The sequence below is a fragment of the Brachionichthys hirsutus genome, chromosome 17 (genome assembly GCF_040956055.1).
Source record: "Brachionichthys hirsutus isolate HB-005 chromosome 17, CSIRO-AGI_Bhir_v1, whole genome shotgun sequence".
Taxonomy (NCBI): domain Eukaryota; kingdom Metazoa; phylum Chordata; class Actinopteri; order Lophiiformes; family Brachionichthyidae; genus Brachionichthys; species Brachionichthys hirsutus.
In genome coordinates, this window is record NC_090913.1 from 5,038,283 (window position 1) to 5,054,380 (window position 16,098).

The 16,098-nt window shown below is 45.3% G+C and overlaps 1 protein-coding gene across 1 annotated transcript; it reads right to left on the reverse strand.

Annotated features, from left to right (window-relative positions):
• Nucleotides 1–1,869: 1,869 nt before the first annotated feature.
• Nucleotides 1,870–13,252, reverse strand: klhl5 (kelch-like family member 5). Its single transcript, XM_068750566.1, has 13 exons — nucleotides 12,549–13,252; nucleotides 8,417–8,605; nucleotides 7,042–7,178; nucleotides 6,478–6,674; nucleotides 5,836–6,048; nucleotides 5,062–5,248; nucleotides 4,502–4,726; nucleotides 4,036–4,111; nucleotides 3,694–3,780; nucleotides 3,166–3,240; nucleotides 2,941–3,078; nucleotides 2,211–2,382; nucleotides 1,870–1,926 (listed from the first exon to the last, which is right to left on the reverse strand). Exons 1-13 carry the CDS (start codon nucleotides 13,127–13,129, stop codon nucleotides 1,870–1,872), a joined length of 2,334 nt encoding a protein of 777 aa, XP_068606667.1. The 5' UTR covers nucleotides 13,130–13,252.
• Nucleotides 13,253–16,098: the final 2,846 nt, after the last annotated feature.

Consider the following 16,098-nt stretch of genomic DNA (forward strand, 5'->3'; position numbering starts at 1 on the left):
TGCTGTCTTACTGGTTTGATTACTGGAACTGTAAATTGTGATCATTCCTCTTCATACACACGGTTCTGCCTTAAGGTAAAGCATCTACAATTATGGAAATGAGGACTCATATTAACCTCCAGGTCGAAGAAATTAATTTGAAGACATACTTCAGAAGTGAAAAAAAATAAAACATAAACCACAGAAAGCGCTGAACTGCAAAGGCCATTGTCAGGCTAGAGATAAGAGCCACATATAAAAATAGAAATTTACACCACAATGGCATTTATAGTTATGTGACAAATGGGAAGTGCTTGCAGAAACATCTGTGCAATAAAAATGATGAACTTTTATTTTTAAAATCTTGTATAATGGTATTTTATATGGTGGAAAAACAGACAAACATTAAATCACACCTTGACTTTAATGTATAAAAGACCAATACCAGCATATTACAGCAGCCTATATATTATTATACTGTACAAGAAGACTTGTAATAGTCCTGTACAAAAAAAGAGGAGATAAGCATCTTTACTGTTTCTGCCAAGCTGTCACATTATTATTTCTTCATTTAAATTCATTGTACAAAAACACAATAACACATGGCATACTGTATTTAGTGTGCACTGAATACATATATAAGACAGATTTTATATTCATTTTTATACATATTATACACTAAATACAGACTGATTTGGAATGTCTACCTTTTATCATTTCACTCTAAACCAAACTCTAACTATAACCGACACAAAGAAAAGGATCTTTAAATAAAACAGCGTGCAGGTTTTCTTGCAGAGTCGTGCATTACGCTTGAATAAACATCAGTTTCACTGTAATGGAATCACTCATCCGTCCATATTTGATGTGAAGCAGATGAGAGAGAGGCTTTTCAATCTTCCCTGACTCTTGGGGCACTATAGACATTCATCTACGTAGTTACGTGTGTGTGCGTGCGTGCCTGTGTGCGTGTGGGTGTTTCTAAAGAGCATCCTGCAGGCCACACTAGCTCTAGATCTGTCAGTTCAGGTCTAGATCTGCCTCTTACTGTCAGAAGTTTGCCCTCTTGTGCACGAGGCGCACAGTGTATGTAGACACAGACACACATGCCAGAGAAACAGGTGGATCCACACATGTGGATGATATCTGCTAAGCATTGAACCTGCATAGACGATGTGGAGAGTGGAAGTGTGCAATCGATGCACACACACACACACACACACAGAGGAAAGATCTGTAGGGGAGACAGAAATGCTTGCCTGACCCCCCCCCCCCCCCCCCACCCATGCAAATACTTGTGAAGTGCATTGATTGAAAAAAAAATAGAGTCCCAGTGTTTCTTACAGAATGGCTGTTTACAAGGATTCTCCGATTACGTCAATAGTCATTCTTTCATTTGTCAGTAGGGAAGAACGGGAGAGACATTACCAAATGTAGGACAAAAATAAAAGAGCATACAGCATGAAAATAGCATCAAGGCTCACAAGAAGATCTTGTCACAGTGTCTCACCTTCCTGTCAGCAGAAAGAGAAGCTGAAAACAGACAAGTAGCTTTGTGTGTGCGTGTGTGTGTGTGTGTGTTCAACATCAACAAGGGGAACGAGGTGGCTGCTCTCTCACGCTCGATACAGATTCCTCCCCATCAATAGCAGTTCACTTTCTGGCAAAAGCGATGCTCAAATATGAAGTGTGACACACGACTAAACCCTGAATGAACCCTAAATATAACAGCGGTCATTCCGGAGTAAATCATGGTCTGGATTCTGCAGTGTTGTGACATATGGCTGTAGGCAGATGAAGTCCACGGAGTAACTAACCGCCATAACAAAGAGGAGAATCTCTGAGTCACATTGGTACACAGTCGGCTGATGAAAGTAGGTGTTGGTGCTTTCACAGTCTGACGGCCACCACACATGCTCCTGCTCTGCCAACACACAGAGGTGCTACCTGGAGCAACAACAACAACAAAAAAGAAAACAGAGAAATCACAGTCACATCTGGATCCTTAAGGTGCTCACACAGAGCAGACCGCTCAAGAATAAACAGCGGAAAGGAATAGATGATCCTTTGTGTGGAAGGAAAGGCTTTACAAATACAGTCATTGTGTCTTTTTACATACGAGTGCACACTCATATGGTCGTGTAAATCTGGGTACGCTTGTCCTATAAAATTAGACTTCATTCATTTGTACAGAGTCCTGTGTGTGTGTATGTGTGTGTGTTGCTGTGTACCTGTGCCCACTCATTTGTCTGAGGGTCGTAAGCCTCTACAGTATTTAGATACACCTGCCCGTCGTAACCACCCACAGCATAAAGACGATCTCCAAGGAGACAAACACCAACGGCATCTCGGCTGATGCTCATGGGGGCGACTGCTGTCCACACATCTGTCTGTGGGTCATACCTGCGCACACACACACACACACACATACATTTTTTTAGTCTCATTACATAACATGCTATACCTAATTTACTGAGTCCAAACCCAATCTGAGGTGTATAAATCACAGTTCATAACAGCCGTCTCCAGTTCTTAGTTATTTCCTGAGCACACTAACCTTCCAGAGTCTTCCTGCTAATTTATGGATTAACAGTTGGTGTTATGGATTGGGTACATGGTATAAATATTTGTCCTTCATTTTTGTCAAAAGTAAAAAAAAGTACTTACAAATACTAGCAGGTGAATTTTGTTTTGTTGCTTCCCTGCTTCTCATTTCATTCGATGCATATTTCTACGCTATGCTCACCATGTCCTGATTACAGCTCAGTTACACACAAACTTCTGATGTAACTACTGATAAAAAAGTACATTTCTTATATTTTATGCGCTCATATTTTTGAACCATTCCTTTGAACATATGCGGCATGTTTTAAATACCGGAGAAGGTTGATTTTCTGTGGCGGGACAAGCTGAAAGTACAGCAGCAAGTAGCAGACGTACCGGTAGTATAAACAGACTCACCTCTCCACGCAATCACTTAGCCGAGATGCAAGGGAAGAGGCCGGAGCATCGTGACCCCCTATGGCATAAAGAAAGCCATGCCACGTGGCCACACCCACACCCCCGCGCCTTTTAGCCATGGGAGCGCAACCGCTCCACCTGCAGATGGAGGTTGACAATGCATTTCACTGAAAACATCAACAGACAGGAAGTGAAGCAGCAGGAAGTCGTCACTTCTGGCCTGACCTGTTGGTGTGGGGGTCAAAACACTCCACTGAGCGCAGGCAGGATGAGCCATCACGACCTCCGACCGCATACAGTCTGAAGACGAAAGATGGTGTTATCGATTCATGGAAACACTCACTCTCACCCACTCTCACTCACTCTCACCCACTCACACACACTCTCACCCACTCACACACACTCTCACCCACTCACACACACTCTCACCCACTCACACACACTCTCACCCACTCTCACCCACTCTCACCCACTCACACACACTCTCACCCACTCTCACCCACACTCTCACCCACATGCCCCGCTTCAGATCCCGTTCGGTGTTTGTATAGTAGTCACAGTAAAGTATATTCTGTGGGGCTTGGAAAATCAGACAAAATGAGCAGAAACTGGGGCATCCATGAACACACTCAGATGTCAAGCCCCCCCCCCCCCCCCCACACACACACACACACACACAGCAAGATGAAAAGGCAAATCAGTTGTTTCTGTATGAACTTGCATCTTTATTATTGTTATTTTGAGCACACTCACTTTCCATTGAGTACAGCGACTCCCACTGTGCTTCTGGGTGTCGCCATACTGGCCACAAAGCTCCACTGGCGAGCCTGGGGGTCCCACCTCGTAAGAAAGACCAAAACAACAACTATGTACCACTCATGATATAAGATAGCTCATTAAAAAAAGTTTTTTAAAGTGTATGAAACAGTGAATTTTTGAGAATCACCACTTTCCAAAAAAATGTTGCTTGACAATTTAGATAAACTGCTGTTAATGGCCTTTTTGTGAGCATAAAACCATATGCCTCCTATGATTCTACATGGAGTATGTGACATGAAAATATATCTTAATACATGCAAAGTACGCAACGGGTACCTTTCTACTGTGCTAAGGTAGCTCCAGCCATCGTGTCCTCCTATCGAGTACATGGGCCCCTCGAGGACAGCGACCCCTGTGACACACAAACATGAAAATATTATTAAAATCCTCGACAACTAACCCAAAATGTTTTCAGCTTGGACAAGTCTGTAAAGCCACAAAATCTCAGGACGAGAGTTAGTTTCTTCATCCGGCAGGAGGAGTTAGCAGCACGTTGGTACCTCCATGTAAAAAGGGATTTATTGTCCAGAACATTTGTGTTGCCAGATGAGCGAGAAGATGTCATTTTGTCTGACAGGCCAGGGAAGGACATGTTTTTTGTTTCGGTTGTGTACTTTTCATAATATGGGGTCTTTAAAATATACGATTAATAGCAATCTTAAAATGTACAAACAAAAAAAAAAAAACATTTCCCAACATCTTTAAAACCAGTTTTCCTGCATTGCTGCCTGACGATGCTCACCTAAGCCATGCCTGTGTGTCGACATGGGTGGCACAACGCTCCAGGTCTTACTGTGCGGGTTGTAACATTCCACAGTGTTGAGAGTCTTAAGTCCGTCTCGGCCACCGACCACATAGAGACGGCCATTGAGGACGGCTACACCGAACTGCAGTCTCCGTCCACTCATGGTGGCTACCTGTCTCCACGTGTCCCGGCGCAGGCAGTACTGCTCGATGCTGGTAGCCCCTGGAGAAAGCAGATCGAAAGAAGAACTTGCTGTCCTGTAATTTGCATTTCTGCGACTTCTAAATTAATCCCATTCGATCCTGACACTCATTCTGCTCCAGTTCTTTTTTGCTTAACATTTTCAATCCACTGTTTACAACTCATCAGGTCCATTTTAAGATATTCTTCAAAAGTCTACTCTGAGTTTCTCGGTAAATATCAAAAGCCAGGAAGCGGACATGAATGGAGGAGCCGTCTTTGAAATTCTCGTGTCGGCTTAACGTTATTGGTTAAAACTTGAATTGTCAGAGCGCTATTGTGTACCGCTGAGCATTATGTGTAAACAAGTCCTCTACCTTTTGTAGCATCCATGCCCCCAATCGCGAACATGGCCCCTACGGTGGCCTTGCGGGGGCGGGTGCGGGGGCTCTGAAGCAGCGGCTGACGCTGTGGCAAGAGGTGATACTTCATCCCTTCCATCAGCAGCCGCTGACATTCCATACTGTTCCGGAGCATAGGGTTGGACTCCAGGTCCGCCAAGAACTGCGCACACACACACACACACACAAAACAAGAACACAAATGTGAGGTAAACATAAGCAGGCATTGCTCTGTACAAGAGTCTAAGTTGAAAGAAAGCTTTCTCACTGATTGAAGGATTAGATCACATCCAACTAGCAACCATTCGAGTTTACACACACACACACACACACACACACGGCTCATCTGACTGACACACTAGAAGACCAATCTGTCCTCAACATCTCAGATTTCGAGCACAGAAACCCATTATTATTATTATTATTATTTGCATTCAGGAATTACAGAATCGTGTCCTCAAGTATCAAAGCAATGGAATAATGGAATCTGCAATTATGGGTTGAACAATAAAATAAACACTTACAGCGCCTTCCATGCTGCACAATGTAGTACAGTTTATGTATAATATAAAGTCAGATTTGGTTAGGTCAGGGCCATGCAATATTAAATCATCCACTTTTGCTCCCGAGATCACCTACAAGTAATCTGTGTCAGCATCTCTCCCAAAAACAGCGTGAACAGAGTGAACTTTAACCGCAACGCTTCGGTCCCCGGCAATATGACGCGTCAGCGTTCTCTGTAGCACTCGCCTGTGGCTGCAGCAGTGGTAGTCGGATGTAAGCCAGCAGCGAGGGGAGGTGTGGTTCTCGTGTAGCGGCGTCATAACCGACCCACGACAGCAAAGAGGTTACCACAGTCTCCTCGTCTGGCACGTTGACATCGTCGGATTTGAGCAGCCTCTCCATCTCATCCATTGGGAGCAACATGAACTCCTGGCCTCCTGCCACCTCTAAAAAGTGTTCCTGGTGCACAGAAAGGTAAAAGTTCTAAGTTATAATGATAACAAAGTAATAAAGAATTAATTACAGATGAAAAGGTTAATAATAGGATGACAGAGCAAAGACATTTCGGTTAGAGTTGGGAGCTGGAGGGATTGGATAAAAAAAAAAAAGAAGGTCATGCAGAATCGAGAAAGGTCAGAGGAGGAAGGATGAAGAACAGATGATTTTTGGGAACTGTCTCATTGCCTGCCCCTATCCTGATTTGTCTGACAAATAAAGCTCAGTTTAAGGATTTGTATCTTCTCCTGTCATCAAGAATAACAACAAGACTGGAAAAATGACCGACTCCGACGGGGGAAAAGGGAAGAATAGTTTAACTGTCCTACATCCTTAGTACTAGAGCCGTTTTCATAATCAGTCGGTCGCTACTGTCGCTGGAGGTATACCCACCATGGTGAAGGCATGAGCGGCCCTTTGCAGGTCATGGCAGCCCTGAGCATCGGCGTAGGAACGGATTCCCAAACAGTTGGAGGGGTGGAGCTGCTTCATGAGGAATGAGCAGCAGGCCTGAACCACAGACAACAACTGCAGCAGGCAGGAGGCTGACAGCAGGGACTCGATGGTGTCCTCTCTCAACTCAAGACGGCCTGGAGGATGAAGACAAAGACAAAGAGAAGAGCAACATTGGAAAGTGTTTAGAATGTTGTAATTAAAAGGGTTTGAAATCAGTACTCTTCAATTTGTCTCGTCCAAACCATCATTTCTGCTCAGACAAAGACGTGCATGGTGCACGTGCATTCACTTGTTCTACATTTGGCCACATGTTGGCATTTGAATGTTCACTCTGCATAGAATATAAGAAATTTACATTATAAAATCCAATATATTGATAAATAAATACTAGAAGTCTACACTTAACCAGGACTGGTAATCATCATAGAAGGTAAAAATTGAGGAGCCTCCTAGGATGAACAAATCTTTTCTCTCATAAAAGTCATGAGTTTGTATGGGTACCTGTGTATGCGTACTGCACCAGGACCCACAATGCATCAGGGTCTACTCCTTCCATCTTCACCTCATCTTGCTTGGCTTCCCTCACATCACTGGTGAACATGGCTGCAAAGTAGTCCGACACGGAAGAGAGGACCAGTCTGTGAGGGGGGAGAGAGAGACCTCAAAGCTACCTCAAATGCAGACAAGGTATACCGTAACACACAACGCAAGGCCGAAATGAAAACCTGCTTACAAGCACTGATAAAATGAACGGAGTCCGTTTAAAGGTGCAGCGAGAAACTGCATGATGGCAACACTGCTGCAATGTGCGAGGTGATTTGCACACATTTGAAACCTCTTGAGGAAAAGTTGTCATTTTATTTCTATTCAGCCTTCCCAGAATGCTTTGCCTTTGTTAGGAACCTCAGCATAAAGGGCCTGACTTTAAAGGAGCGAGAGGAACTCACTGAACAAGATGGTGGTTTAAAGCTAAACGTTGGACAGTTTCTGGTTATCTGTTGCCAAGGAGTTCCCCATTCTAGCTAACAAAGCTATTTTGACATTGCTCCCGTTTTCAACCACATATCTGTGTGAGCTGAGCTTCTCAAGCTTGACTGCGATAAAAACTAAAAACAGAGAGAGCGAGAGCTGTTGAGCTTCGTGTGTGTCTTTCCACCATTACTGCCAGGATATCCATTTTGTGTTAATCGAAACAGCCCCAGGTTTCCCACTAAGTATAAATACATTAAAAAACTGTATCATTAAGTATCCTGGGTCGCATTTGAAAAAAATCTGATCTGTGTCGTTCAGACTGGCGTGAACAGACCGGCTACAGGTCGCATAGGGGCAAAGAAAATCGGATTTGGGTCACTGCAGCCTTCAGTGTGAACTAAGCCTTACTCTTCAGGAGTCATTAGCATTAATAAGGTGAAGGGTCGTTGCCCCCCCCAACCCTCAAGTGAGCTGCTATGTTGAGCTGCGCCCAGGGGTGGCTGGGGGCGGTGGATTTTGGGGACAGAGGTCAACGCTGCGTTGAGTCTTGCTGATCGATGCTGTCTTAATCCTCCTCCTCTGTTCAGGGATGGTTTCTCTCCAGCTCTCAAACCACCCGTCTTCCCTGTCCTCAAAGGGGTGTCCCGTGTCTTTCAGGCGCAGGTGGACTGCTGGGTCTTGTCCTGAGGAGTTTGCGCTCCTGTGTTGAGCCATAACGCTTGTGGAGCGGTTGTTTGGTCTCCCTAATGTACCCGTCCCTGTCTTCATCGCTGCACTGGACAGCAGACACTGCATTGTTTGTGTCTGGGTGTTTTGTCTTTCGGGTGGACCAGCATCTGTCTCAGCGTGTTGCCAGGTTTGAAGTGCATGGGATCCTTCCAATGCACGTTAAAGAGACTCTTACCTATGTGCAGGTATCCGTCTGTCTCCAGCCACCAGTATGACATCACACAGCTGCCTGGATCTCAGGTAGCCCTCCATCTTACGGAAGGTGGCGTCTGCATGGGACAGAGCAGTGAACACGCACTCCTCGGGACACGCGCAGGGCTCCATTGAGACGCACGAGGACAGTGTGGCGCTGCTGTTCGAGGTCCTTTGCCCACGCAGTGACAAGCAGACGAGGACAATGGCGGCATTCACGCGGACACACACACAAACACAAAGAGAGGGAGACAAAGGCTTTGAGTTCATGTGTGGATGCAGACTTTCTTTTGTTCAACGCAAACTAACATGTATGTGTGTGTGTGTGTGTGTGTGTGTGTGTGGTCTGTACGTCATTCTCTCATCACCTGAACTTTTTAAAAGAGTCACTCTACGGCACAAGAAGTAGACGAAATACCTTTAATGGTCCAATCCACTGGGTGCAAATGGGCAGATAAATTTAGCCCACTTAAAAGGAGCTGAACAAATGAGATATGCAGCAAATGACTCGGCTCCCCACTAGCAGCCAATTTACTTGTATCTCCATGAACAATGAGAAAAGGCACAGCGTTCTGAGAAAGAATGATTTCAACCTTCACTGTTCATTGGTGGAAGCGTAGAATTCTTAGGAGGTTATGTCTTTTTCTTCCAGCCAGGCCTAAATGAGGTGTGTGCATTCATTAAGGATATGTTACCCCGTGAATCATCAGCGCATCATGGCTCCCGATCCAGCGTTCTACATTTATGAGAGCCAAAGTTCTGCTTCCCTATTTAACTCAAGAGCAAGTTGCACCAGCCCCCACAGCAGAGGAGATAAGAAATGAACTCATACTCCTACGATGAATTATTTCCACTCTACAATGTTGAGAATTGTATACATGTGTGTGTGTGTTTCTTTGAAACTGTCCTATATACCGGTACTACAATTTTCCACACATTTATACTCACATGAACCAAAGGATAGAGCTTGGCTTGAAATTATGGGAAGACAATACTTTAAAATACCTTTTCTTAAACTATACATTCAGAATCAATCATATGTCTTCCTGGGCTTTTCTGCACCTGGCTTCTTCTTTATTTTGTATTCTTTCAGGTATTTGTACTTATGTACTTAATAAATTTGCTGTCCGGCAGAATATTGCTCCTTGTACAGCAAACAGTAAAGTGCTTTGAAATACAAGTGTTCTGAGACACGAGCAAACCTGCGAGCAATATTTTTGCTTTGAGAAACGGGCATACATTTTCGATACGAGCAAATTCCAGATGCTGCCGTTAAATGGCCGAGCGCTCCGAGCACGCTTCCACTGGGGCAGTTCAGGTATTCATTACATTCCGTACTCGTCTCCTGCGAAAAGTAAAGTTGGAGGTTAAAAATTAGATTAACGCAACTAAAGAAATAACGCCCTAAATATGACTGTAATTAATTAATTGCAATTAACGCGATAATTTGCCACCTCTAGTAAATGATACAGAATTGGGTTAAATTATCTTTTATTATCATTCTTTTGTTTCTCATACTATTTACACTTTCATGCGCTATCTGTTGTTTAGATCTTGCTGGTGAAGATGCCGGATGTGGATGTGGAGGTCCTGGGCTGACGTGGCTACACGTGGAGAAATTTGTGTACCGGTACATAGAACAAGTCTTAGATCTTTGATTTTGACTCGTGAAAAAATTGGAGCAAAAACAGAAGTGTTGCGTTTATATTTTTGTTCGTTACGTAAATGGGCATTTATCTGGTGCGTAGGAACGGATTCAGAATCAGAATATTTTAATAATCCCATCGGGAAATTCCATAATTAATCTGTGATTAATCTAGTTTCCATTATTTCTTATGGGAAATCTATTTTTGAAGACAGACCGACATACTGAGCGATGGCTACACACATTCTAAGTGGCATTTACAGTACGTATTCAAGCACACATTCTAGCTGTGCATGCTGCTCTGACGCGACTCCGTATATCTCTCATCCTCTTCAGCTGATCCATCACTCACTGCATTCCACCTCATCCCATCATCCCCAGGATCCATCTACGCCTCCGTTTCCTCTATCCCACTCTAACCCTCCAAGGAGGCTTTTTGGCCAGCGTTCCTGCTATCTGTGCGAGTGCGCATGCAGGAGAATGGTATGGCTATAAGTACTGCCAGAGGAGAAGGCTTTGAAGTGAGAAGTGTCGCCTTAAAGTCCCCATAATTGAACCTGGCATACTCTCAACATGGACAGAGAGGGGGATAGAGCGAGAGGAGAAAGACAGAGCCTGTCTGGGGCAAATCAACACTGTGCAGCCAGATTCTTTAAATCCCAGCACCGTGCAAGGGCTCTCACTCAACTGCTGTTGCCTCTTTTTCCACTCACACACACAATCCCTTGTGATTAACTACCTAGTCGGATTACGCTGTAGATTAACAGCTAATACTTCTATTCATCCATTTTTTTACCCCACTTTTCCGCTTTGCGGGGGGTCGCGTTAGTTGCTGAAGCTTATCCCAGCTTGCTATGGGCGAGAGGCGGTGTACACCCCGAATACGTCGCCAACGCATCGCAGGGCCACATAAAGAGCTCAGGCACACACACATACACTACGGTTAATTCTAGAATAATCATTAGATGTAAACGGCATGTTTTTGGAGGTGGGAGGAAACCGGAACCCGGAGAAAACCCACACGGACGCGGGGAGAACATACGAATTCTGGACAAATGGGATTCAAACCCGGTACCTTCTTGCTGTGTTCTCCTACCTCCGAAAACATGCAATTTAGGTGAATTAATTACTCCAAATTGTCCTTTGTTTATAACTGTGTTTGTGTGTGTGTGAATGATTGTTTGTCTATATTCGGGGTTTTACCCCGCCTCTCGCCCACAGCAAGCTGGGATAGGCTCCAGCAACTCCTGTGACCCGCAAAGCAGAAAAAGCAGAAGCAAATGGATGGATGGACGTGATCATGCAGTGCCCGCCTGGCCTGATGTTACAGCCGCCATGAGGAGAGACATACAAATGTTTTTGGTTTCCAACACATTAGCAGGAGAGAAGATGGAGGGGAAATGAGTGAACATAGATCTGGGAACGGAGGACCACAGGAAACCGGGAGAGAGAGGGTAAAGAGACTACAGGGATTAAGTTTTTTTTTTTAAATGAGATCAGTGGAGTCAAGGCGAGCCCTTCGTCACATTGGGATTCTGTATGCGTCTCCTCTAAGATCCCATTTGGGATTCTGTCGCTTGTTTTCTTGAGGTATCCTACTATGCCCAAGTCTCAGGAGTGGAGACAAAAAAAAAGGGAAGCAGACACACATATCAGTGTTGGCATGGCAACGATAGCCTGCCCAAGGCCAGGGCTATATCTGCGTGCATGAGCGATACGTATTCAGCATCTGTTCCGACGCATCGTGCATGTGCTTGTATGTCGGACCGGCACGTGCACCAGATCCATGTGCACCAGATTCATGTGCACCAGATTCATGTGCACCAGATTCATGTGCGTCACTCGAGTGAAGAAGCTATTTCCTGTGTCGTCTGTCAGACTCCCGCCAACAAAGACGAGAGATATTTTTAAAAATCACATTTCACTCATGTCCTGCCTCTCGCGTACAGACATACACTCCTGGGTGAAAACAATGAAAGAGACATGAATCATTAAAACAAAGATTTTTTTTGAGAGAGACATAATTTATTTGTCCTTATGTGTGTCTTGGGAACAGAGAGCATGATGGGATGCATCATTATGCCAGCATAGAAAACCCACATTCTCTGCGTCTGCATCACGTTTTACTGCTGCATCGTTATAAGAGCATAAATCTAGAAGATGCACTTCGGGGGGGAGTTACGACGCCCTAAGTGCCTTTTGTTATGCTTCCTGTCTCCATGGTAACTATTAAAGGCTTTTCACACCAATACAACACATTGTATAGGCACATTCGCTGCAAATGATGACAGCAATAACACTCAGCCAAAAATCATTTTAGTGGAGTTGTGGCCCTTTGATTCAATATTTAACCTTAAGTGTCGACCAACTGAACATGTTTGCTCAAATTCTAACACCGATGCGTGAAGAAGCCGGACATGAAAGCCGGACATGAAAGCCGGACATGAAAGCCTGCCCGGTGGCTCCTCACCTGCAGGAGCTGGAGTCCGTCTCTGGATGGCTGCTGGGATCTTCTACGCGCGACGCTGCCGGTGTCGCCGCCAGCGCCTCCTCTTCCGCTTGCTCCTCCTCCTCCTCAGACCGGCCGTGGGCGAAGGGTTCGGGTTCGGGTGCCGGCGGAGGCTCCATGTCCGCCGCTGGCCCTGAGCGACACTGCGGCGCCGTGGAGACCCAGGAGGGCGCCGCGGAGGAGCTCCTGCACTCTGGCTGGCTGAAGGAGCGGGGACAGGAGTTCCCCGTGGCTCCGGCCGCTCCGCCCCGGCGCCCCGGCGGCTCGGTGAACTTTCTGTTACTGCCGGTGCCGGTGCAGAGGTCCGATCCGGCGCTGCCGCTGGCCGCCAGCCCTCCGGTGCTCGCCGCGCCGGGGGTCACGCTGCTACAGCCGCTCGCTGAAGCTCCGTCTCCGGTTCTCCTCCCAGCGAAGTAGTCTCTCAGCGGCGGGGAGTGAGGGGGAGGGACCGTGGGGTGGCCGAACCACCTCCATCGGATCCTGAGAATCTGCTTCACGTCGAACTCCTTCCGGGAGGAAGAGCCCGAGCCGCTACTCGACATTCCAGGGATCGGAACAGGAAATGGCGGGGAGAGCCCGAAGCTCTGTGTTCGAGGCTCCGTGTTCGAGGCTCCGCTCTCTGACAGCCGCTCTCCCGCTAACCGCGACAGAGAACGGCGAGAGGGAGGGGGGGGGGGTGGATGAGAGAGGGAGAGAGAAAGACAGGGAGGGGATGAGAGAGGGAGAAAGAGCGAGAGAGGGAGGGAGAGAGAAAGACAGGGAGGGGATGAGAGAGGGAGAAAGAGCGAGAGAGGGAGGGAGAGAGAGAGAGGGAGGCATAATTTGCCACGTTTGTCAATAGTGTAATTGGAGTGGAGAGAAATGATCCATCTGAAGCCTGAAGGTAGAACACAAGATCCCCGTCTACCTCAGAAGGATTTAAATGTCAGTTCCTTGGATGACGTTCAGTAAACGCTTTATTTCTTCATGTATAATTATGTTTAATTCCCTCTTAATTTCAAGCAAATGTTATTCTCTAGTTCCCAATATTTACTTTTCTCTTTAATTTTGGATTAAACAAACAAAAACAGAAACCCAAGAATCGTTCGTGAACAAGACTTTCCTGTTACTCTCGCAGCCAAATGAATATTCACCTCAACAAGCTCATTGTTTATTTATCATGTGACGTCTACCTTGGTTGTCTTCATTCACCCGCCTTTGTCACAGCCCGACAAAGATGTATATAAGTCATAAGAGTGGTTTATATATATATATACATATATATACAGTATATACACTGTAAAATGTAGTTATGTTTGTTTTTTCGTTCACTACTCCTCGTAACAGCCTCCTACAGTAACCCTGACATGACCGTGAGCCAGAACCACCAGCCTGGAACACAGTGTGCTCTGGATGGAGCCCCCCCCCCCCCCCCCCCCTCCCCTACAAGACAGGAGGCATGCTTTAGGAGCCCCACTCTAGCAAAAAATCAATAAGTCAAACAGCCGAGGTCAATTTGTGAATTATGCAGACAGGAGATTTGTTCCTCATAAATGAACCAAACATACAGATCCAGGCCCAGAGACTAATAAATGGCGGAGCGGAGCCAATAAACATGATTTAACTTCCACAGCTTTTATTTGGTAGATTTCTTCTGTTTCCAAGGGTGTAGCTGCCACTAAATGCCGGACATCCTTAATGCTCTAACCGATCAATAGTGTAAAGTCAATACATGCACAAGATGAGTCTGCAACAAGACAGGAAGCAAACAGAACGAGTGGAGCGAGCTTCAGTGTCACGGTGAAGCAGAGATGCTCCTCCATAGCCTCTGGGGCGATTCATATACTGACTGACCACGGGCAGACTTTAGCTCTTGTAAAAGATAAGCTAATATGGTGTTTTTCATATGTTTGATTGACGATTAATTCAGCAAAACCTGCGTTAGTCAGGCTCTCTTGGTTGAGTTGCACTTTTAAAGACTATATGTAGTATCACTCATCGATGCGATTTCAGAGGCCTTGTCTGATACACACAAACACAGATGAGGAACGTTACACATACAAACCGTGACCCGTGCATTTCACGCTTGTTTGTGTTGTGCAACCGAGCTGCTGTTTGGCCGTTGTGTCTGCAGGCGAGACTGTCCTTGAGACCGGCAGCAGGCTCACACTGGCCAAGCAAATAATTCGTTCTCTGCACCGACATACACACCGGAAATAAATATTAAATTAACCTGCAGGCAAAATGATCAGTTACTGAGTAGAATATTAATGTCCCCACAAAAGCAAGTCCATTTACAGGGCGGCCAGAGACCCAGGGATTAAGCTTTTTTTATGAATCGAATTGTTTTTCATCCTGTTGATTAGATGTGCTGTCCTCCTTTGGGCTGGACCTTCAACAGCAGGCTGGTAAAGTCCTGGTATTATGGTTAAGGTTAAAATTAAGATAAGGTCCAGATAAGGGATTGAGTATTTTGGCTAAATGAGTAGGCCATCATTTTTGGATTTCCCTGCAATGACACTGCATAGACATCAACAATGAATACAGAAGAATCAGATTATATCTATTTTTAATCCAGAAATACGTCTTCCTCCTCAATGCCAGTTTCTGACAGAAGTTTTTTTTTTAAATAACCACCACATAGTGTTGCCCCAGCTGCCTCTTTCAGTTTCAGTTCAGGATTTAGAGAGGAAGTATTAATTAATTATGCCTTGGACGTGTGACTGGTCGCTGGATTTGTGTGCAGATTAAAATGAGTGGGATTAAATGCCAGGTGAATGGAGGCAGAGGGAGGAGAAACAAAGATTGTGAGATCAAAGATTTGGTCTTGCAACAAATTCACACTGATCTTATACTGGATCAGAACCAGTCCTACCATAATTCATCCCACTGCCTCTGTACTAAGACACGCTTTCCATCCTATGTTTTATTCAACACAAACACTAGTTTATTGTGTATGCGTGTGTGCACGTGTGTGTGTGTGTGTGTGTGTGTGTGTGTGTCAGTGATGCATAATTCCTTTGATAAGGGTTCGTCCTTTTCTAAATTTCCCCTAATACATTGCGGGGGGCCATATGTGTGGGCTGTGTTTGCACGCTCAGCGTTGTTGATGGTACATCCAGTGATAATGGCGACTACGTGTGCTACTATGAACTGTCACAATCGCAGTGGGAGAGAATAAAAAGAGCTTTTATCGCGTTCCTAAGGTTATTTCTTGGCAGGAGGATGCAGCAGGACAGAAGAGCGAATGGCGAAGGAGAGCGAGGATCTGTTTTATCTATGTGGAGAGTTTCTTCCACGTAGATAATCCAGATTATTCTGTTTATAGGTGATTTCTATTTTTACACCCCTAAAGCTAAAATATCCTAACGTGAGTTGTGCAAAGTGCAGGATAAAAGGAACATAACAAGGAAAGTATATGAATTATTGGACTGAGGCAATGCCAACAATAAGCAGGCGAGGAGGAAGCAGCTGGAGGCTGAGGCGGTAGATAATTACAGGACAGGCTGCATTTAGAGGATGCTGACGCTGC